Source organism: Arvicola amphibius, chromosome 1, assembly GCF_903992535.2.
Source record: "Arvicola amphibius chromosome 1, mArvAmp1.2, whole genome shotgun sequence".
Lineage (NCBI taxonomy): Eukaryota > Metazoa > Chordata > Mammalia > Rodentia > Cricetidae > Arvicola > Arvicola amphibius.
Genome location: NC_052047.1, coordinates 9,452,238 through 9,475,073, shown reverse-complemented (window position 1 = coordinate 9,475,073; position 22,836 = coordinate 9,452,238). Strand labels below are relative to the sequence as shown.

Below are 22,836 nucleotides of genomic sequence, written 5' to 3'. Positions count from 1 at the left end.
AGGCATTGTGCATGGCTCTTGGAGGCAGCAAGCAGCTCCTCCATGTTGGACTGGGCCGGACAAGCAGGCACTTCTTCCATATTTCCCCTAGTAATGGCACTGCTTAAGCTTATAAAAAGAGCTTAGCATTTTAAGAAGCATTTCTGGTAAGAAAATAATTACAGATATACAATAAAACAAATTCAGATGAAAAAGACCTCTGAATGGGTCACAGTGTTGGATAAAAGTACATCGGCTTGGGAGAGAGAAGAAAAAGAGTATAGAGAGTTTGAAAAGAAGTAAATCATTTAAAAAAAATAAAACAAAGTCTTTAAAGAGACAGAGTACAGACAGTCATAGATTAAAGGAGTAAAGAGAATAAAATAAATATTAAAAAGTAACATATTTAAAACAAATCAATCATGTAAAGATGCAATATACACAGAGATTCTGAATTATGTATATTATTGTGTTTTCTTTGAATTTTTTGACTGTGAAGGCACTAAGTACAGAGAGATATTTTATTGTATGGGCTGCTAAGCTAAACCAACATATGTATTTTAAAGGTATCTTGATTTCAAAATATGGATCTGAAGATTTGTTGTTTTGGAAAAGGAGCTCTTTTGTTTCCACAAAGGATGAGAACCTGTAGATTCATTCCAGGCTAATGTGGTTTGATACACCAAGATCCCCTGAAAGGTTGCCATGAACACCTCCAAAAATTACTTTGCCCAACTGATGACTGAGATGATCCTAGCACACAGGATATACCATGAAAGACCTGATTAATAGTTCCTCCAATAAGCAGGAAGTAGTCTAGAGAACTATACTCAAATTCCCAAATATTGTTTATAAATGTCTGTTTACATTTAAAGGGGGATATGCTATAGAGATTTGCATTGGTACAATGTAATGTGTAAGTGGGAAATATAGGTTAGTAGATAATCATCTATAATAGTCAAGCTTGTAGTCATGTTTGTTAGATTTTTCTAGATAAACAGATGTATTTCATATAGTTAGGTAGTCTTCAGATATTTCAGAGATCTTCAGAATATGGCATTTAAAATGTTTTAAGACGTTAGGACTCTTCATAACAATGAGACACATCTGCTCCTGACAACACCAATATACTTCAAGAGAATGGCAGGCATTGAAAAGCCTCCTTATGGAGTTGACTAGCCATTTAGGCAAGAAACTGCTCTTGCCTGGACTGCTTGATGGTATGCTGTGTGAACTGGACATGCAGGATCCAGATAGAGATGACTGCTGAACTTGCCTAAAGGTGAGACAGAACTTCAGGTTCCTGCTTCATAAAAAGAGCCTGCTAGACACATTCAGGACACAGAAGAAAGTGACTGACAAACTGCCAATATGGGTAGAATTGTCTTTAAAATTTCCTGCTTTAGGGAAAAGTCTGCTGGATACTATAGGCCTGTAGGCTGAAGATGGATGTCCCAATGGTACAAAGAACTTTGGGTGACTGTCCAGGAAGCGAAATGTCTCTGTCGATTCTAGAGTTTTGGAAGTTGCTTACAAAGTACTTCCTGTTTACTTAGGTAATATTATATCCTTATGGATTCTTTGATGAAGTTGAAGAATATGTAGTTATAATCACAGTTTTCCTTAGTTATAATGAAAGATAAAGTAGATATAAATATTGTAACTGTAATTCTTGTTTGATACCTGTTTTGTTATATGTAGTTTTACTATGTTAAAGATAAAGCCTTCATTTTTATTTAAACAGAAAAGGGGAGGTGTTGTAATATTCCCCTCTGTATGCTGTGAATATACCTCCTTGTGTCTCTATTTAGAAAACAAATGTGCAAACAAACAAACAAAAATCAGAATTTTTAGGCATAAGAAAAACACAGGAAATAGACACACATATCCCATAAAAGAATGAAATCAGAAAACATTACATATAAGCAAAAGGCAAGAAAGACAAAAAAATGTAAAGGATTACTTCTATTTCTAAGAGAAAAGGTGGGATTTTTTTCCCCCTTAAAAGTGAAAAATTTTTAGTCAAAATATAGATAGTTGGTAAAATGTTATCCAGGTACTAATCAATTATGTTGTGATTAGACCATCTCACCTTACAATTAAAACTGGGCAATTTTAACACTTCCTGTTTACCAAACTCTGTTTGCTTTGCACATGTTTTAAACTCTGTCTTCAGAGTTTTTGTTGTTATTGTTGTTGTTGGAGTCACTTTTATGTGAGCTTTTACTGTTATTGGAATTGAACATTTCTTTCACACAGGAGTTAGTTTATTATATTTCTGCTTCTTTAGTTATCTCATATATAGTAACACACTACAGATTAGATATCTGTCTTTTACCCTTTGTGGTATACAAAAGTTTAACGTATTAGTCAACAATACTGATATCTCTCCTTGAGGTTTCTTTTCCCACTGCTCATATTAAACTTTTCATTCTAAGAGTGGTAATCATTTACTTGTGATTTCTTTCAGTTTTGTGAGTCACTATTTACATTTAAACCTGTAATTCTTGTAGTGGGGGGGGGGGCAAAATGGCATCTCTTCGTCCTGTCAGTAATGAATGTTCAGCATTTATTGCCCTTGTTGTTATCCCAGTATTTTGAATTTTGTTTTTATCATATCTATACTCATCTTGGGAGTCTGTCACTCTTGGGACCAAGCAATGACTGCAAGTTTTTCTTTTAACGCCTTCTTGCGGGATATGAGTGTGAAGATAGAGCTTGTTAGGTACTGACTTTTCTCCACTACTTGCCTTGCATGCTGTGACTGCTATGAATGCATGATTTCTTTCAGCACTCTTGAGATCTGTTATTAAAGAACAGTGTCTCAAGAGATATAGCATCATGATCCCTGTGAAAATAGAAAATGAATATGTGTGATAGATTTTTAACTGATAGGCTAGTAAAGGAACCAATAAGATGTTTCTACTGGTCCAAAAGAGCATTAAAAAAAGAAATCACTCAAGTGAGAGACCTTGGAACACTCATCTCTAAACGGGATGTCTCCATCAAATCCCTCAGTACTCAGGGAACCCTGTAGAAGAAGAGTCAAAAAAATGGTGCATGAGCCAGAAAGGTTGGAGGGACACCAAGAATACATGGTCCTATATCAGCAGGATTAAAACGCATATGAACTCACAGAGCCTGAGGCAGCATGCAGAGGGCTTGCATGGGGCTAAAACAGGTCCTTGGCATGCATATATATATATATATATATATATATATATATATATATATATATATATGCATGTGTGTGTGTGTGTGTGTGTGTGTATGCTATCAGTTTAGTGTTTCTATGGGATCCCTGAGTATATGAATGAGTGGTTCTATCTATGTTTCTTGTGCCTTCTCTTGTGCCTAGGTAATTTCAGTCTTACTATATTTTATCTTAGTTATCCCTTTTGAAGGCTGTTTGTTTTAATAACAAATAGAAAGATAGTAAATCTGGATAAGAGGGGAAATGGAGAGGAACTGAGAGGAGTAGAGGGCAGGGAAACTGTATCAAGATATATTAAGGGAGAAAAAAATCTATTTTCAATAAAAGGAGGAAAGGAATAAAAGAGAAATGAAATAGCAGTAATAAGAAATTCCAATGTACAATTATGAATAAGTGCAGCATCAAAACCAATGCAAAAATTTGAATTGAACACAATTCTTTCACACTGACACATAAATTACTTAAATTATTTTCAGATTTACAAAATTTACATAATTGTTATTGTCATGTGGATGAAAAATAAATATGTGTAATCTAGAGACTCATTTTATTTTTTGCCTATACCTTAGTTTCTTGTGGTTTTCTTCAATAGGATCCTTCCCTCCTTTTACCATAATGATTCCACAAAAGACTACTTGATTATTAAATAAAGCTGACTCCATTGATTCCCCACCATTCCTCACTCAGGCACAGAAGTGCTATTTAACACTACAAACATTACAGCTGCTTGTAAACTCCAAGCTGTATAACTTTTTACTTCTTGTTGTATTTGAGACAGGGTTTCTCTGTATAGCCCTGAATGTCCAGGAACTTACTATATAGAACAGGCTGGCCTCAAATTCCTGAAGATCTACCCGTCCCTGCCTCTTAAGTGCTTGGATTAAAGGCATGAGCCATCACAATCCATAAATCGAAGTCTTGTAACTTTGAACAAATAAGATATTAATTTTTTCTTGGAAATTTGCTAAGGAATCTCAAGTTGTGATCTTGAAACTACGTTTCTTGTTTTGATGGAAAGAAACCAAGATCAAAAACACTCTCTGCATGTGATTCCACCTACAATTGCTAGACGTTGAGATAAATCTCTCTCCATTTGAGGTCTCCAAAATATCTCTAGGTTACTTAGACATAATTTTGGGTCTTTGAAGCCAAAGTCCAGATCAACTGCCAGAAAGAGCTCTGAGGCCTGGTCTCCTTAGAAAACAAATAAACAAACAAACAAAATTCTAAATATGGTTTAAGAGCATTGCTTTCAAATGTGAGTTTCAAGCCAAAGTCTTGGGTTTGTAATTGATTTACAAACCCCTTTGTAAAAATAATGACTTTTTCTCACTGATGCTATAATAATTACTAAATGGCCTTTGGAAGGAATGGAATTTAACGGGAACTTCTGGAACCAAAGGATTAAAGGAGAGCCAGACATCATTTGTAAATGATTCATTTCACCTTATGAGAGTCAAATCTAGACCTGGTCCTGATGGCACAGGACATTAACACCATATACTCTGGAGGACAAGGCAGAAAGGTTTTAAGTCAAGGCCTACCTGGGCTACAGAGCAAGGTTTCAAGGATAGCCTGGGGAACTAAAGTAGACTCTGGCTCAGACATGGATATAGATAGATTCGGATATAGATATTGACAGAGACAGGGATTTTTAGAAGGTTGCAGGGAAGACGTTAGGGTTGTAGGTCAGTGGGAGAGTCTTGCATGACCAAAGGTGGAAATTCAATCCCTAAGACCCTAAGAAGACAACAGCTCAAGAAAGGAAAGACAGAGGGAGGTAGGGTAAGAAAAAGGAGCAGAGGAAGGGAGGAAGGAAGGAAGATTACAATCTTAGATTTCTAGGTGTTATAGACATTTTAAGAGGTAAAACCCGTGTTCTTACGTATCCAAAAAGCAGAGGATTGCATTATCATCACCAATATTGCAGGCAAACTGTGCAAAATTTCCAACACTAGTTTGTTCATTCCCCTGTGCTGGGTCTGCATGGGTTCACCACTTGCCACCCTTGCCTTAGACAGAAAGACTCCTGGAGTTCTTAGTCTGTCCTTGAGCTGTCTCCACTATCTAGCCCACGTCAGCTCAGCTTTTCAGTGCCCATGCAGAAGGCGCTAGGGATAATGCCTTTCCATGAGTTTCTGAGAATCCTCTTCCTTGCTGAAGAGATCTGAGAGAAGCATCAAAGACAATACTGCAGATGACAGGATGGGAAATGATTGTGCTTAAATCAGGACTAGCAGTTTTCCAAGGTAAGTAGCCTGGAATGAGAAATTTTATTTCAGAAAAATTCTACAAGGGATATATCTGATTCAAAACCTGAATGAAAATAATTTTATTAAGCAAGAAGTTTTGATATCCTGACACATAATTTTTAATGCCAAGAGTATTAAGTAAGGAAATATGATGCCTGCACCAAGGCTTCAACCGCCATGTGTTTTAAACAATAGATCAAATTATAACTGATAACGTGATGCTGTTCTTGCCCAACATTACTGGGCAGGTGCCAGTATAGCTGTATTAAATACAGGCAAACCCCGGGGGTGGGAGCGTGGTTATCACCAGAGCTGCAATCAGGGCTTTCCCTGCGGATCAAAACTGATAAAGTAATGAGAGCCGTGAGAAAGCTATGGAGATTCCCCGCAAACACTTGGATGTTCTCAAAGATTTACCCCAGCAGCATCATACTGTACAAATCTGCCATGACAGGGCAGGGCTAGAGATAAGCACCTCTTCTGGTTGAACAAGCCCTCTGGTAGGAGTTTGTTTTTAACAGCATTTTTCAAGATAAAAGACTAAATCTTTGGGTGGGTTTTTCCCAGGGTCCTCCAGGGAAGTTTTAAATATAGTTTCAAGTATAAAAGATCTCCTGAAGGTTTTGTTCATGAAGGTTTTGTTCATTTTCCCCCTCTACTTAGGACCCAATTGTGCAATGATACAATTAATAATGATAATAATAATAATAGCAACAATAATAGTAAACAGTGTTGTCAGAAGTCATTTAGATATTGGATAAAGATCAGAGTTCCAGAGAAATACTAAGTTAACTATTTAAACAAGCATTGTAATTAATGAACTATTTTTTAACAGAATTTGCAGTAGTACATAGCCTTAGCTAATTACAAGTGAGGGATCGTTTTATTTTAATTTTTATTGTTTTTTTTTTCTAAATGACTCAGGAAATAACAAGTTCCAGAAAGAACAAAAAAATTTATTGTCAGAGTGTCTTTTCTGTGTAACCAAATTACTCAGATTTTTAAATACCCCTTTGATATAATCAGCAAAAAAAGAATGAGTAAGCCAAGAAAGCAGGCCCATCAAGTTTGGGCAAACTGCTGTCCTCCAGAAATAGGAAGATAGTATGCACACACAAAAAAAGATAAAGGGCTCTCCCTACATCATCTCCATCAACATGGAAAGATACAGCAGTCAATAAATAGATCTCAGCACTGACACAGATCAGAGGTAAATACACACAAAAGCACCAGGCCCTATGTAGAGCTACTGTCATTTCCAGTAAGAAAGACAAGATTTGTAACCTTAAAACAGGCAAGCAGACAAACACTGAAAACACAGTTTTAAAAATCTTAATTCACTATTGTCTCTAATTTATCACAGAAGAAGACTAACTCTTCACTCCATCATAGTATCTACAGAGATCACAAAGATAAACTGAAAATAATACTCTTGTCACCAGTGGAGGAGAATTTACCAGTTATAAAATTTCAAAGACAAAAACAATCCACAGAAGTGCTTACAAGTAGGTCAGTATAGAAAGAAACAGATTACAGGTAAATTAGCCTTTCACTTGTCCCTGGCGGCTCACCTCTGGGAGCCAAGAAGAGTTGGAATACAGCACTCTCAGAAGCACAGGCTACCCAGTCATTAGAGGAACCTACTGGGTATTTGTAATGTCTGCAATGTTTACAAAATGGTCTTCTGGAAAGGGTGTAGCCATAACTCCCAGACAGATGCGAAGCAAATGTTCCAAAGTTTTACTTCATCTGTCGATTATAGAGGAAACCAGAATGATACAACATGAAAATTCAAAGGGCAGAAATATGCATGCATACAGGAAATAAGGAGAATTGAGATTAAATAGATGCAATTATTTCCCTCTGCGTAATGCTAACTGCATCCCACTGTAGAAAAGAATATACTTTGAATTAACAGAAGTTTTCTACAATTCGAAAATTATAAAATCACATAAAATCAGAGAGAGAATGGCAGAAATGAGTATGAACGAACCATCAGAAGCACCCCCATTATCTTTTGTTTGTTCATTTTACAATTTTACAATTTTACAATTGTCCCAACCCTTACTAATACAGCATAGGCTCAAAATATCCTCTTACAAATGATGTAAGAAATTCAGTGTCGCGAGGGAAAAGGAACATAAAACTTCTCTGTAATCCCAAGTCTATGTTCTTCATCAGTTCTGTACACAACAGAATGAAAAGACCTAGTTACCTTGAAGTTTTGTATAGTAAATATACAAAAGACCTAATGGTGAATATCATACGAATAATTTAGAAATAAATCTCCTTCCCTTTAAGCCTTGGCTTCATTCAAAGACTTCGTGTTCTCTTTATCAATAATGGGATAAGCAAGGAGCTATCCCATGGTTCCCTCTGAGTCAGTCTGTCTGACTGACATCCTTGAGTAAAGGTAAAGGGACCATATGTCTCTCACAGATTTCAATTTGAAGAGGAAACAATCATCCAGTTCATTTTAAAGCTAAGGAGAAGGAATCCTTTTGTGAAAACCACCATGGACAGATACCCCATTGGTCTAAAAAACCTGTCAACTGTAGACATATTTATATGGTACACTGGAAAACAAACTAGGGTCATCTCTCAATTACACCTCTAAATCAACATCCACTTATAGGGCCCTTAATAAAGATCTCTGTGGAGTCGGAGTTAGTGAGTCCTGGGCTGTACTAGACCTGCCGGAACCCAGCACACACACTGATGGCTGGTGCTTCAGTATGTCACAACCTAGGCAGAAGCTGACCGGAAGCGTCACCCATCACCACTCCTGAGAAAAGAAGTGGAGGGGAGGGATTGTGTAATGGTCTCCATGGAAACAGCCTTTTAAAGCATGTTTTCTTTAATGCTGAAGCATAAACCCAACCCATTTCCTGCCTGTGATGGCCATGGACCTGACTAACAACACCATTTGCGTTTCAGGCACAGCCAGGAGACAACTCGGCGAGAATCCCTATCCAGACGGAACTCTACATGCACGTGGTTCTCTTCGACCACATCTCCAGAAGGAAGACTTAGGCACCCATAGTAAATGGTTTCCTTATTGTCCGCTGTTTTTAAATGAACTTTTTGGTCAGAAGCAAAGTGGAATCATAAGTGAGTCCTATAGCTAGAAGGCAAATTAGAGCAATAAAAGTTAACAAAGAAAGAACTGTAATCTTGACTGTTTTTTATTTCACTGATAGCCTCTTGATCTGGTTTAGGCTTTTCTTTTATTATTTTCTCTCTCTCTCTCTCTCTCTCTCTCTCTCTCTCTCTCTCTCTCTCTCTCTCTCTCTCTCTCTCTCTCTCTTTTTATTTTTCTGAGCACAGGGTGGTTACAAAAGTCCGTGGAAGAGAATCTTGCTGCCACTTCAAAGATGTGCTAATTGGTGACATATTTTTGTAACTCAGATGTTCCAAAACAAAAATGTTCCAGGTCCCACTATTGCCAAATCTAGTACCAAATATGATACCATGTGGCATGTCTGGCAGTGCTGTCCCCTCAAATTGCTGAATATTGATAAGCAGCCTCCAATTGGAAGACTACAATAGAAAAACACACAAGGTTTTCAGTTGCACTGAACGAGTAAATAAAATCTGAAACATTCTATGTGATTGTAAAATTATGAGGTCAATATGAACAAGTCTGTGTGCCTGGGTGACCTGAGTCCCATGACAATGGAGCTAAGGAGATAAAATCTGAAGGAAGCCAGAAGACTTTAGAGAATGAAGACATCATGAGAAAAACCAACATGTTTTCCCAGTGTGTCCTGCAGATGGCCTTTGTGCAGGAAACACCATTCAGAAATCACTTTTTATTTAAAACTAGTATTTGATCCTCATGGCAATTCAATTCTTTTCATTTTCTAGTCAATCTCATGGTGAAACAACTAAGTGGAATCGAGCAAGGTAGGAATCTGGCTCATGTTGAAGTGGGGCGAGCCAGAGCAGAAACAGGGAGTTCAAGCGGTGCAAAAGTGTTGTATGGTGCAGTACAACAGGTCCCAAGCTGGCTGAGTAGAGTGGAATTGCTACAGTTCGTTATCATTGCCAAGCTGAGAAAATTTAAAAACACCTAGGAAACAAACCTCCAAGCACCTGTGCACTGGCGTGTCCGGAGAGGTTTGTCTGATGTGGAAGGACCCAGCCTGAGTATGTTTTATAGGTGGTGCCGGTCCATGGCGGCCTGATACCCACCTCACACACACACTGATTGACAGGTGAACTCTCTCTGCTTCCTGGCTGTAAATGCAATGCGATCAGCTGCCTCCTATTCCTGCCTTATCTCCCACAATAAAGCTCAAACTGTGAGTTGAAGTAAACCTTCCTAACAGAAGGTGCTTTGGTCTATAAGTCCATTACAATAAGTATCAAGTATGGGTATTAAATCTGGATAGGATGTGTCTGTGCAATCTCAGATTTCAATGTATGCACCATACACAGCACATATTTGTCCTGGAAGCTGCCAGAGTCTGAGTTCCCCGGCACCATTTCACAGAAACAAGCAAAGATCCCCAGGAAACAAACAATTCTAAAGATGAGGCAGAGAAAATACAAGTCTGGAACAAGTTTTTCCAGAGAGCAGTTAGCGAGCAAGATTAACCAAAAGGACGCAGATCCCCGTCTGAAGGAATTCCCACTGGGAAAACGTGGGAGAGCTGAGTGTTTAAATAGCCACAGCGATAGGAACAAATAGGAACCCGAGTGTATAGTGGCCGCAGAGGGATAAGTTACAAGTCTGATTAGAAGAGGTGTAGTTGCAGAGTACCCAGCCACAGAATACATATTAAGTGTTAAGAAGAACAATGGAAATGAGTGGCCGACATCACTTTCGGCCAATGATCAAAGATCATATCATCAATGATAGGCAAATTCAATTTATCTTCTACCAGTGAAGATTTATGCCTGAACCAGTCAGTCAACTGTTAACATTTTCAGTGGACTAGTAAGCTGTATATGATGTAATCGAGAGACTGTGATGTAATGGGAGACTTTGATGTAATGGGGAGACTGTGATATAATGGGGAGACTGTGATGTAATGGGGAGACTGTGATGTAATGGGGAGACTGTGATGTAATGGGGACACTGTGATGTAATGGGGAGACTGCATACACCACTTCTAACAATTCTGCCAGCATTACCTAACCTCAGTCTAATCAGGACAAAACTTAGAAGGACCAAATCCCGGGAGAGTATGCAAAAGAACTGCTTATAATATACAAATATTAAGACCATATAATAAATAAAGGTGGAGAAACCACCGCAGGCTGCAGGAGACCTGAGACATGGCACCCAAATGCGACATATTTCTGAGTGGGATTCGGAGCCTATAAAGGAAGTTGGAGGACAACTGGTGAATACTGAGTAATTTATAAAGATTAAATGGTAGTAAAGAAAAAAGGTTTATTTGCTGTTTGGGGCCATTATTTTGCAGTTGTGTGATACAATACCCTTAACTGTAGGCAATTGCTCTAAAGTGTTTGAGAGTCAAAGGACATCGGTGCAGCTGCTTGTTTATACATAATCAGAGGAGGGGTTTGTGCCATCCTGGCAACTCCTCTGAGATTGTTTTCTTCCTAAATACTTTTAGTGCATTAGTTAGCTAATTCTGATGGGACACATGTACAGTACGCTTATAAATGTCACAGGAATGTCACGGTTCTCTCTTCCCACCTTGCGGATTCCACAGGTCAAATTCAGACCCTCATACTTGGCAATAAGTGGTTTCACCTGCTGAGCCAAATTTACCTGCTGGGCCATTTGCCTGGCCCCTGAGACTCTTTTCCAATAAAGTAAACATTTGTGTATCACATTTACAAATTCAAAGCATTACTTCCTTATACTTTAAGCACAATATATAAACTTATTTATTTATAGATTTGGTTAATTTTTTAACACATCCTATAAAATATTTAAGATTCATTTCTAAAATTGCATATTTGATTTTCTAAGGATATCAAACCTTTAACGTATGCGTCTTCGCATGCAACTAAATAAATATTGCAAATCTCAAGAATCAAACATACATAAATCTCTCATGCTTTCTCGACTGTTACAATATATTCTGCCGTGTTTAGCCTGATGCCAGGAACAGACCTGACATGCACGCAGAAAAGCTGGGTTCAGGTGTGTGAACTGAAGATTTGGGCTGGGGTCTCTGATGGAGAAACCACAGCACTCCTGGATGTTTATCATACAGGGTTAAACAGAAGGGCAGAGGTGGTCCATGTAGCTGAACAAGAGGAGGCTGGGGGCTCTTATATAGGGATAAACAAGGAGGCAGAGTTTGTGCTGTACAGCTGGAATGAGGATACAGGCTTAGTTAGTCTCAGTAGATGCAGTCTCTGTAGGAGGGCAGTCTTCAGGCTCTAAACATCCAGGGGAAGAAAACTATGGCGTTCATGTTCCACACACAGTTAACACTCACAGGAGGTTCCCCAAGGAAGTTTCGCCATGCCTCTGAACCTCACCCCAGAGGGAACGCTTCCACAATGTTTTATAAAACTACATGCTTCTAATTTTAAATCGTGTGCATTCATTAGCCAAACGTCACATTTTAAACAGAAATAGCAAATGTTTATTGTTGAAATACTTATCGTCTAATGTGCAAGATTCTTGTAGCTGTAACCACTTCAGTTTTTAAAGCTATCATTTGAAGTCTGTTCCTATATTTAATTCCAATGTTTAAGACACTAGAAAAACAATTCTATCATCACCCGTAATTTTCCCATTAGTTTCTGAGCTGATCTTACGAAGAGTAAATACTCTCCAGAGGTCTGAGTTGGATGAAGGGTTGCCATAACAAAGTACTACAGGTCGGGTGGCTGAGACAACAGTTATTTCTTTTCTCACCGTTATGGAAGCCAGAGCTCTGCCAAGGTGTCAGCTCGTTTGCTTCTGCTGAGGCCTCACTCATTGCCTTTCCCTCACCACCCTGTGCCCCAAGTCTTCCTCTGTGTGCACACATCTGTTGCCTCTGGGTGCCCCATTGTCTTTGTATGAGGGTGCTGGTCTGATGGAATGAGGGCCAACCATAATAGAGCAGCATTAGTGTTCGCTTTCAGAATTCCTTTTAAAGCCAGCATGAACTTATGGCTTTGGTATATAAATTTTGGTAGACACATTTCATTCCATAGCACAGAATGAGGAGAAAAAGCTTCTAATCCATTATTTTGAGATTATATGTTCTCATGCAATGCTAAACCAAGTCAAGATCTCTGACAATATCAATATAATGCCTTTAAAATAAAATTGCCATGGTCCAAGGGCCCTGCACTCAGGTTTCGTATTATCTGGTTTCCTCGCCGCTGCAGGATGACTGATGTTCAGTGAATCGAAGTATGGCTTCATTTATTTCTGAGGTGCTTTCCTATTCTTTCTATCTGTAGGTCTGTGCTCATAAAGACTTAATTGGCACAAGAGGGTTTTTTCATAATTCTAAGGTCACACTATTGGAATGATTGAGAGTTAGAACGCCTCTACATGACAGCTTGTTAAGATGACTACCACCAAATAAGTAGGTGGGGGAAATCTGTTAGGCTTTAGCCCAACATAAACTAGAAGGCAAGTGTTACTGAAGCTAGGCCCAGGACTTGAGGGAGAGAACAAGGTATGTGACATGTACAAGAAGATCAGGACACAGGATCGCAGGCCAAAGACAGAACCAGAACTGAGCTAGCCAACTGAGGGGAAATTAAACAAGAAACTGGGCAGTGCAATAAAAGAATAAAGAGCATTAGAAACCAGACTGTTTGGCAAGCTGAAATTGGTAATTGGCCAAATCACTTTATCTCTCCAGACTTTGGCTCTTGAAGATGCCTTCAAAATCTAAAACATGCATGGTTTCTCCCGGCTGCTTCTCTCATCTATGTATAGACTGAGCCGAAAGGAAGAGTGATCCAACATGAGTGTAACTTTCTCCCAGCGATGGTTTAGATGTGTTATTGTGTATTTTAGATGGGTGTGACATTTATCTAAGTTGCATTTATATGACAAAAAAGATACAGGTATCACTTAGAACTAAAATGAAATAAATGCATCTGAATCCAGGAGCAACAATAATCATCAAACATGAAGACCACCCAAGTCCATTTTTAACTCGATACATGGCATTTTCTAAAAGAACAGCTCCTGTGTTCCTGCACACCTTCTGCCATGACAGGAAACGTGCTTTCCACTGCCCTGGAGTCGCATGTTCTCAATCTGGGTCTCCGTCTTCCCCTTCTTCTCCCTCTTTCTCTCTTCTTCTCTCCCATTTTTTTCTCTCAGAAGCCCAGAGAACAGACATTTCATTCAGTATAGTCAGGTGTAGAGCCCCCAGAAAAATTTAAAACCTAAAAGATTCACACTATATAGAATCCTCATTTTCTGTAACTACGGAAACTCTGCTAACCTAAGAATCTTCAGAACAGTGAGGAATTCTGGGAGAAAAGCAGTGAAATTGTATGGTGAGTAGGTCCTGGGGCTCCACAGGAGCGATGCCTCAGCTGACTCCGTGAGGCAGACAACTGAGGGACTCGCACTATGAAGTTTCTCTTTCTGTTTCTCATTCCCCAATATAACTAATGAAGATGAGCAAATGTGTAGTCAAAACCTCACCTGCCAACAGCTTCTCTGTTACTCATTTGTTCAGAATAACATGAATAGGAGCAGTGCATGGTAACTGCTGATCCTTTTCATCTCAAGGAAGCTACAAGGGAAAAATCTACGAGTCGTGGGTCAGATACACTTCTCAGACACTAGGAGGGTGTTTCTCTCAATAATTTCGCCAGCTTGGAATAAAATGGAATCTAAAGAATTTTGTTTTTATTGTTTTTGGCTATTGCTGCCTCTGTTGTGAGTGGATTTTATCCCTCATCTCATGTCACATTTGCCAAATGAGTATAGAGAAAGCAGTAATGCAGTAGAGTTTGAGTACACATCTCATATCTGTGCTCATTATGTGAACTTTTATATGGAGACTTTCAGATGATACCCTGATTCTATAAATATACAGTGTATACAAACAATGATAATTTAGGCCCTCCCTTTCCTCTGGTGATGCAATTTCTACATGGTTGTGTTAGTCAAGACGTTTTCAGACCCACAGGAATCATGGTGATGAGGATAGTATACTGGTAAGACCTCGAGGGAAATATCTCTCAAGGGTAGGATGTAGAGTGTTAGTCTTTTCCCTCTAAATTTATGGAATTAAAAAAAACTCTGTCATAAAAAGGATATAAAATTAAATACTGCAGCTTTATCTGAGAGAATAACATGACACATTATGGTCCTGGGAAGTTTTGAGCAGGATTTTACAGATCTATTTAATCTTATTTCCCAAGTTGCCTACCAGTTGACCACACATACCCCCTGTTCCAACCCCCAAAACTCATTAGTGTCTACATTTCTTCAAATTCTTCAAAAGACACATGAAACCTCAAATCTCATATAATTAGTCAGAATGGGGAATGTACACAAATCCAAGCAGCTCAAAACCAACACACTTGGGAAGGAAAAATGCAGAAGCGTTTATAGTTAGATGTGAAGTAAACCCCCACCCTAAAAGGCTCATGTGTTGAAGGCTTGACTCAGAACTGGCATTTGGTGATTGTATCATGAGGGCTCTAACCTAATCAATGGGTTAACTGACTGGTGCAATCATAATTTGATCGTATTATTAGTAAGAGTTTGTCCCTGGGATATGAGCTCCTCCCATCTTCTCTAATCTTTCTTTTCTTCCTGGCTTCCATGAGGTAAGCAGCCTCCTGTCACACAGTCCTGCCACCATTATTCTGTTCCAAACTAAATATGTTTTAGAACAGAATCAGCCAGCATGGATCCAAACACACCTTTCCCATTTAGTTGTTTAAGACCCAATGATGGGAAGTTGGTTGAAGCATAGGAAGAATGGAAGCCTCTCTGTCAAATACTGCTACAGTAAAGTTAAGCTCCACCCTCTTTACAGTTTCTATCAATTTCATATTTTAAATTTTGGAAGATTAATCTGATTGCCCATGCTAGGTTCAGGGATGCATTATTCATTAGTCCAAAGTTTGTGTGGATCATCCCTGTTCCTCCTTTGTTTCTACAGGCATCTTCAGGCGATGCTTCTGATTTAGAGCGATATCCCAAAGATATCAACTTTAAAATATCTTTAATCAGTATTCATTTTGTTAGAGTTCAAGGATGACATTGTCCCTCAATTTAGTGTTAATTTTTTAATTTTATTTGGAAGTATGCTGTTCTATTTTTTTACACTTCAGTGAGTTTGGCTGTCAGTGTCTTCTTCCAAAATTAGTTAATCCAAAGAACTAAAATTATTATAAATAAAGTTAAGGTCTGCAATACACTGTGTGTTTGAAGGCTGAGAATCACTCCAGGATAATGAGCTTTTCAAATTAAAATTTGTTCTTAAAATATTTGATTTTTTCAATATTATATATGAAAACACTTTACATACACAAAGTTTTATTCCTCTGTCAATAAAAGTTTAGTTATAAGCCCTAAATATTGTGTTTGAGGTCTTTTTCGATAAATAAATTAATTTCAATTAATATTAAAAATAAATAAATTTCACTTCATTTTAAGAGCAGTATGAAATTTACAGAAAAAAAAATAGCACAAAGTCAAGGCAACATCTGAACACCTCTTCCCTAGTTCTACGCATGGATTACTCTATCACTAACATCTGACAGGAATGTGGCATATTATTTAAAACTGTTGAACCAATATTGAGTTATTATTAATTGAGGTTCATAGTTGATAATTGAGACCACTCTGTGTTCTTCATTTCTATATGTTTAAGATAATGCATGTCTTGTATCCACAAACACAAATGGTAGTCCATTTCTTTTCAATTACTAAGTAATATTTTCTTGAGGGATGTCTTGGTTGTTTCCAAGTCTGGCAGTTGTGAGCAAACTGTTGTAAATATTTGTGTGCAGTGAATTGCACAGACAGATTTCAGGTCACCTGGGTCATACTAAGAGGCAAGATTGATGGATGACAGGGTACAATTATGTTCAGTTTTGTACAAAATCTGAGAAAGTAAGCCATTTCCCAATTCACACCAGCTTTAATCCTAGCCATGTTCCTTAGCAGATTAAATGCTCATGTGTGCAGAAAAAGAAAGGTATACAATAAAAACAGATTCAGATTGACAAAAACTCTAAGTTGTTTATTGTATGTTTAAAATATACATAGGCTTGGAAGAGGAAAGAAAACGGGTAGAGAAATTCCTTAAAAAAAAGAAATAGACTAACTGAGCATGGTGGCATATGCCTTTAATTCCAGCACTGGGAAGACAGAGGCAGTCAGACCTCTGTGAGTTCAAGGCCAAGCTGGTCTACAGAGTTAGATCCAGGACAGCCAAAGATACACAGAGAAATCCTGTATCAAAAACCCGTGGTGGCGCATGCCTTTAATCCCAGCACTCGGGAGGCAGAGGCAGGCGGATCTCTGAGTTCGAGGCCAGCCTGGTCTACAAGAGCTAGTTCCAGGACAGGCTCTAGAAACTACAGGGAAACCCTGCCTCAAAAAAAAAAAAAAGAAAAAAAAAGAAAAAGAAAAGAAATAGAGTTTTTTAAAAGCCACATAAAGAAAATATACAGAGAGTTTGGATTTTCTGTGTGTTATTGTGTTCTCTTTGAATTGTTTCACTACTGAGGAAGGAGTAACAGCAGCTAAAAAACATTTGAGTATAAATGATGCTAGATTAATCTAACCTATGTATTTTGAAAATGTATTGACTTAAAATTTTAAGTTCAAAGATATGTTACTTTGGAAAAGAGAGATTTCGTTTTTGTTTTCATAGGAAATGAGAGCCTGTGGATTCATTCTGGGTTAAGAAAAATAAGGTTTGATCAAGAAAGACCCCCTGAAAAATCTCCAATGGGAACAGATGACGCAGATGATGCAACATTTCAGAGCACCTCTGTTGCAATTTTCTTTGAGTTTTGTATCCAGAATAGCCTCAAGACTGCTGGCTGAGATGATCCAGCCTCACAGAATAGTCAGGACTTGACCATAATCCTAAATTTACTTTAAGTGCTCATGAGATAATCAGTTCCCCCAGTCAGTATGAAGTAGTCTAGAAAACTATGCCCACATTCCCAAAAAATAAGTTATGGATGATTGTCTTTGTTTATACTGTGGTTTCCAAGTTGTTATGGATAATGATCAGGAAAAAAAAGCTAAACAAAAAGATTAAATTCAGGGTCTTGTTTTGAAAAGGAAAAAAAAGGAAATGCTGTGAGATAGTACTCTTGTACATTGTAAAGATTTGTCACTCATATTGATTTAATAAAATGCTGGTTGGCCAGTAGCCAGACAGGAAATATAGGTGGGGAAACCAGACTAGAAAAATTCTGGAAAGAGGAAAGACAGAGATGTAGTCACCAAATAGAAGTAGAGGAAGCAAGATGAGAATGCCTTACTAAGAAAAGGTACCAAACCACGTGGCTAAACATAGGCAAGAATTATGGATTAATTCAACTTGTAAGAGCTAGTTAATAATAAGCCTGAGCTAATGGGCCAAATAGTTTATAATTAATATAGTCTTCTGTGTGTTTCTTCAGGACTAAACAGCTGCAGGACTGGGAGGGACAGAAACTTCTGTCTACAATTTATGACACTATTATTTTTCTAATTAAAGGCCAAGGAATGGAAAATAAGGCAAAAGAGAGACTCCTGTCTAGCTCTCCAGTTAGCACAGACAGGGGTTTATCAACAGAGCAAATGCTAACATTTGGGGATGGATAACCTTTTGTTAGAGGAGAAATCTGTGCATTGCAGACTCTTTTCTGTATCCCCTGTCCCCAGAGAATCACAACTGCTCCCAACTGATGGCAATGTCATCAGCTGAGAGGCACTAGTATAGCTTGGGTTTCCTTATGGAAGGATTATAATAGCAGATCCGTTGGGCATCTCCATATCTTTTTTTATTTGACAAGTTTGCTTTTGAAACAAAAGCAAATGATGTTGCCAAGCTTGGGAAATTTCTGGAGACTTGATTTGGTGTTTTCATATTTTAAAGAGGTGAGAGGATATCAGTGGATATTCAAATGTAATCACATTTAACGACTTCAGATTGTAAGGTAAGGGAATGATACTAAAGATTTTAGTATTAGTTTTAGTTTAGGATGTCCAACAAATGAGCATAAAAACAAGCAACATTTCATTGGTGTGTTTTATCTGTAACAGACCTAAGAAGAGGTCACTAACAACTGATGTTATCAACTTTTGCACACTTTTACTTAGCTCTACTTGGTCAACCTAGACCCATGGTTTTGCCAATATTTCATTTTCGCTAGTTTTACATTTGGAAAACGGATAGGTGAATGACACCAACAAAAGATTTCCCTTCGCCTCTCCCCATGGGTATGTCTTGTTTTAAGAGAATCTAATTTTAAAGATAAAAACTGTTCTTTTCCAAGAAACACTAGCATTTAGTTTTAAATGACTCATAATCATAAAAGACAAATATTAGAAAACTTTCCTACTAAGAAATAATAAAATTGTCAATATGTGGTTCTGACTTCTCTCAGGAAGTTAAGTAAATATTTGTTAGGGTGATTAAGCAATAAGTAATAATTAAAATTAAAAATGAATGTGTTTTTTCTTTTTCATTTATTTATTCCATTGCTGGCATCAAATCATGCAAAAGCCATGTGTTTATTGTGTTATTTATAATCCCTTGTCAACAATTAAAGATGGGTGAACTTGTAAGCCTAATTTTTAGTTTATAATATGCCATTTGTTTTTGAAGAATAGCATTTACTTCTCCAATATAATTCCTGGAAGGTTTCATACATGATCACTGTACTTACCTCATCTTTACCTTCTCACACTCGTCCGCCAACCCCTCCCATGCCCCCATGCCCTCTCAAACTCGTGACCTCTTCTTCTTTAATTATCACTGCTACATGTAGAAGGGGGTTACATAAAAGCTGACAAGATGCTTCTAAGGCAGTCTACGTGATTAAAAACTAGTGATTTTGAATTCATACACCTAAAGTACACTGGCAAATTTTTCTGCAATTCATATTGCTCACCGTGCCCATCAGTATAATGCAAAGGATTGCACAAGGTAAGATATTGAGGTACAATAGGATTAAATATTCTACATCACAGTGATCAACACATTTCAGAGGTCTCCACAAACCTTAGATTTGAACTGAGAACATAACAGGAGGAAAAATAATTAAATTACCTTAATTAAGTGAGGTGGATTTTATGGCAGAGCTGTGGCATGATTTGAGCAACATACGTAGGTCATGTGTGCAATCATAGTTTGTATTATGAGGGACTTAGCTGTCCCTCTTTGGTAAAATAGTAACGTATTTGATGTAATGATGTTACAAGTTGAAGTGCAGCATGTAGGCCCTTGTTGGCCATGGTCTAAATAACTTGCTTCTTAATCTTTTGTGTCAGGGATAACCTTACATAGTGTTTTTAAAATCTTATTTGATTATTTCATTTATGGTTTTCTGAGCCATGTATGGTGTTTTTGCCAATAGAAAATAGAAAAGGTAATTTGGCTTAATTTGACAGTCAATTTATCCAAACACTTCTACCAAGTCAATCACATTTTCTTTGATGGAAACAATATACATAATAAATCAACTCCAGGAGACCAAAGACTGAGTTCAGTTTTCTTATAATGAAATTAAGAATATGAGCACACTCAAATAAAGTCAGTCCCAGCAGGGATTGTGAGTCTCGTTATTCCTGAAGCATCCCTATCTGATGAACACATTTAGAACTGGATACAACTGAATGTGAGGATGTTTTATTGGCCTCTACATTGAGTAAACCATGAAATATTTATAACACAGTTCTGTTTATGAAAGCACAGTGTAAGAAAAGAATGTAGGAGAGAAGAAGGAAGAACAGATTTAGCTGCCTGAACTTTAGTACAGGACAGAAAAGGAAGACAGCATGTGGAAGAGGAAGAAAGGTATCATCATTTAATTAAACTCCATGTGTGTAAAATGATAATACCTTCTATATCCCAAAGAATAAGTATACAGTGATAGTCATTGACTCATCTTGTTGGGTATTTTTCTTTCTTTTCTTTTTTGTTTTTTGTTTGTTTCTTTGTTTTGAGACATTTAAGGATACAACTTAGACCCAGAATTTGTGCAACTTGCTGAAGATACTTCAACTGGTGCCTCAGAGGTTAACATGGGCTAAATGCTAGGAAATATTTCCCATTTCCTTAAGTTTTTGGAGATACACTTTTACAAGACCGACTATTAATCTATGCTAAAGAATAAATCACTAAAACACTGATAGCATCCATATGACACAAAATGCACATCTTGGCCATTTTCCAGGGCCATCAAAACCATGCCATCAAGCCAGCTTGGTTGCTCATGAGAAAAGCATATATTATGTGTACACTACTTAAGTGCCATCATCTGCCTTACCACATGATTGCTAAGTTTAGCTGAGATGACTTCAATCTATTTAAGATTATGAAATCCTAGATCAAGATTGTTTTTTCAAACTAAAAAGAAAACTTCAGAAGCAAATGTGTTTTACTGGTACCATTAAAATGGTAACATTGAGGACAGTTATATCTTTTATAACTGTCAGTTTCTGAGCAAACTGTCATTGTACCCATGATGCTAAAAAATAATATATATGAAGCAATACTGTTTGAACAATATAAGAGAGCTACATCATCACCATTCATGTTGCTATTTGAAGTTTTGCTACTTATAGTCTTTGTGGTGGTTTGAATAAGAATGCCCCCATAGGCTTATATATTTAAATATTCAGTCACTAGGGCATGGAACTTGTTGGGTAAGATTAGGAAGTGTGGCTTTGTTGGAGTAGGTGTGACCTTGTTGGAGGAGGTGTGGCCTTGTTGGAGGAGATGTGTCACTGGAAGTGGGCTAAGAGATTTCAAAAACCCACAGAAGGCTCTGTCTTCCTCCTTACCTGTTTTCTGCAGATTAGGATGTAAAGTGCAGCTTCTTGAGCACCATGCCTGCCTGCCTGCCTGCCTTCTGTAATGATAATGGACTAACCCTCTGAAACTATAAGTCAGCCCCCAATCAAATGCTTTCTTTTATAAGAGTTGCCTTTGGCATGGTGTCTCCTCAAGCAATGCTGCAGTAACTAAGACAGTTTCTAAGGAGCTTGCATTATTTCTAAGAGACATCAATAGGATATAGGCAAGTGGACACAAAGTAGTATTCACAGAATTCATTACCTAAATTTCAGTATATCACAAGTTTTGGTGTAGTGGTAGTAATATAATTTGGAATTTCTTTTTGAAATTTACATTTCCTATTATTGGTTTTAATGGCTTTTGTCAAAAGTCACAGAGAATCAGAACAGATGGAAAGCCAAGCCCCATCTATTCATTATCTCCAAGAAATCACTTTGCCACAAAACATAAGTGTTACCTCAGGGTGAAAAGATAGAAAAAGGTATTCTAAGCAAAAAGAGATCTCAAATAAATAAGTCAGTAATGTATCTTAGACTCTGAGGAAACCAGGTCAGGATCTCAAGGCAGGAAACTGGAGGCAGGAACTGAAGCAGAAACCATGGAGAAACACTACTTCTTGGCTTATACTTCTACTGGTTTGATCAGCCTGCTTTCCTATACAACCCAAGACCACCCACCCAGGGGTGGTACCACTGACAGTGAACTGAGACCTCCCATGTTAATGCTCCACAGACTTGCCTACAGGCCAGTCTTATGTAAGCATTGTCTCAATTAAAATTCCCTCTTTACAAATATGTTTCTTTGTGTCAAGTTTGCAAAAACCAAGCAGCAAACTGACCCAGTGGTCAACAGCAGGCACAGTTCTTGATTTCTAGCGTAAGGTTGGGGTGGATCACAATCCTCATCCAGGACCCAGTGCTATCTTCCATTCTCCTTGGGTATATGTACATACATTCACATAAACATGCAAACACATCATTGTATACAGTAATAATAAATGGACTGAGCAGGCTTTATATATATATATATATATATGTGTGTGTGTGTGTGTGTGTGTGTATTTATGTTTAGTATATACATGTACATATATTTTCATGAATACATGTATAATATACACATATATGCACACACATATGTAACAATAGTAAAAAGAGAAAAAGAGAGGTTGTCAGGATAACTACATAAAGGGGGCATGTACAGTTCTGAGGGAGGGTGTGTGGGAGAAAATAGAGAAGGAAGAAGAGGGAAGTGATGCAATTCTATTTCAATTACAAATAAAATTTCTGAAAAAAATTTAAAGGTTCACAGGTTGACTACCATGGGCTTTTCCTTTTCAATTCTAATAAATCAAGCTTCAAAAGAGTAAAAACTATTTTGTAAAAGGGCTGATTGTCAGCTTCTCAAGCAAAATCAAGTGAAAATGAAAAATGAAAAAATGGATAAGAAAAAGAAA

General features: G+C 37.7%; 1 protein-coding gene across 2 annotated transcripts in view; it reads left to right on the top strand.

The window, feature by feature from the left end:
- Cfap299 (cilia and flagella associated protein 299) overlaps nt 1-8,478 on the top strand; it is a 489,548-nt gene extending 481,070 nt beyond the window's left edge. For both annotated transcript variants that reach the window (XM_038340915.1, XM_038340182.1), the window contains one exon: nt 8,383-8,478. In XM_038340915.1, coding sequence (XP_038196843.1) covers nt 8,383-8,478 — 96 coding nt within the window. The remainder of the gene's footprint in view (nt 1-8,382) is intronic.
- The last annotated feature ends 14,358 nt before the right edge of the window (nt 8,479-22,836 follow it).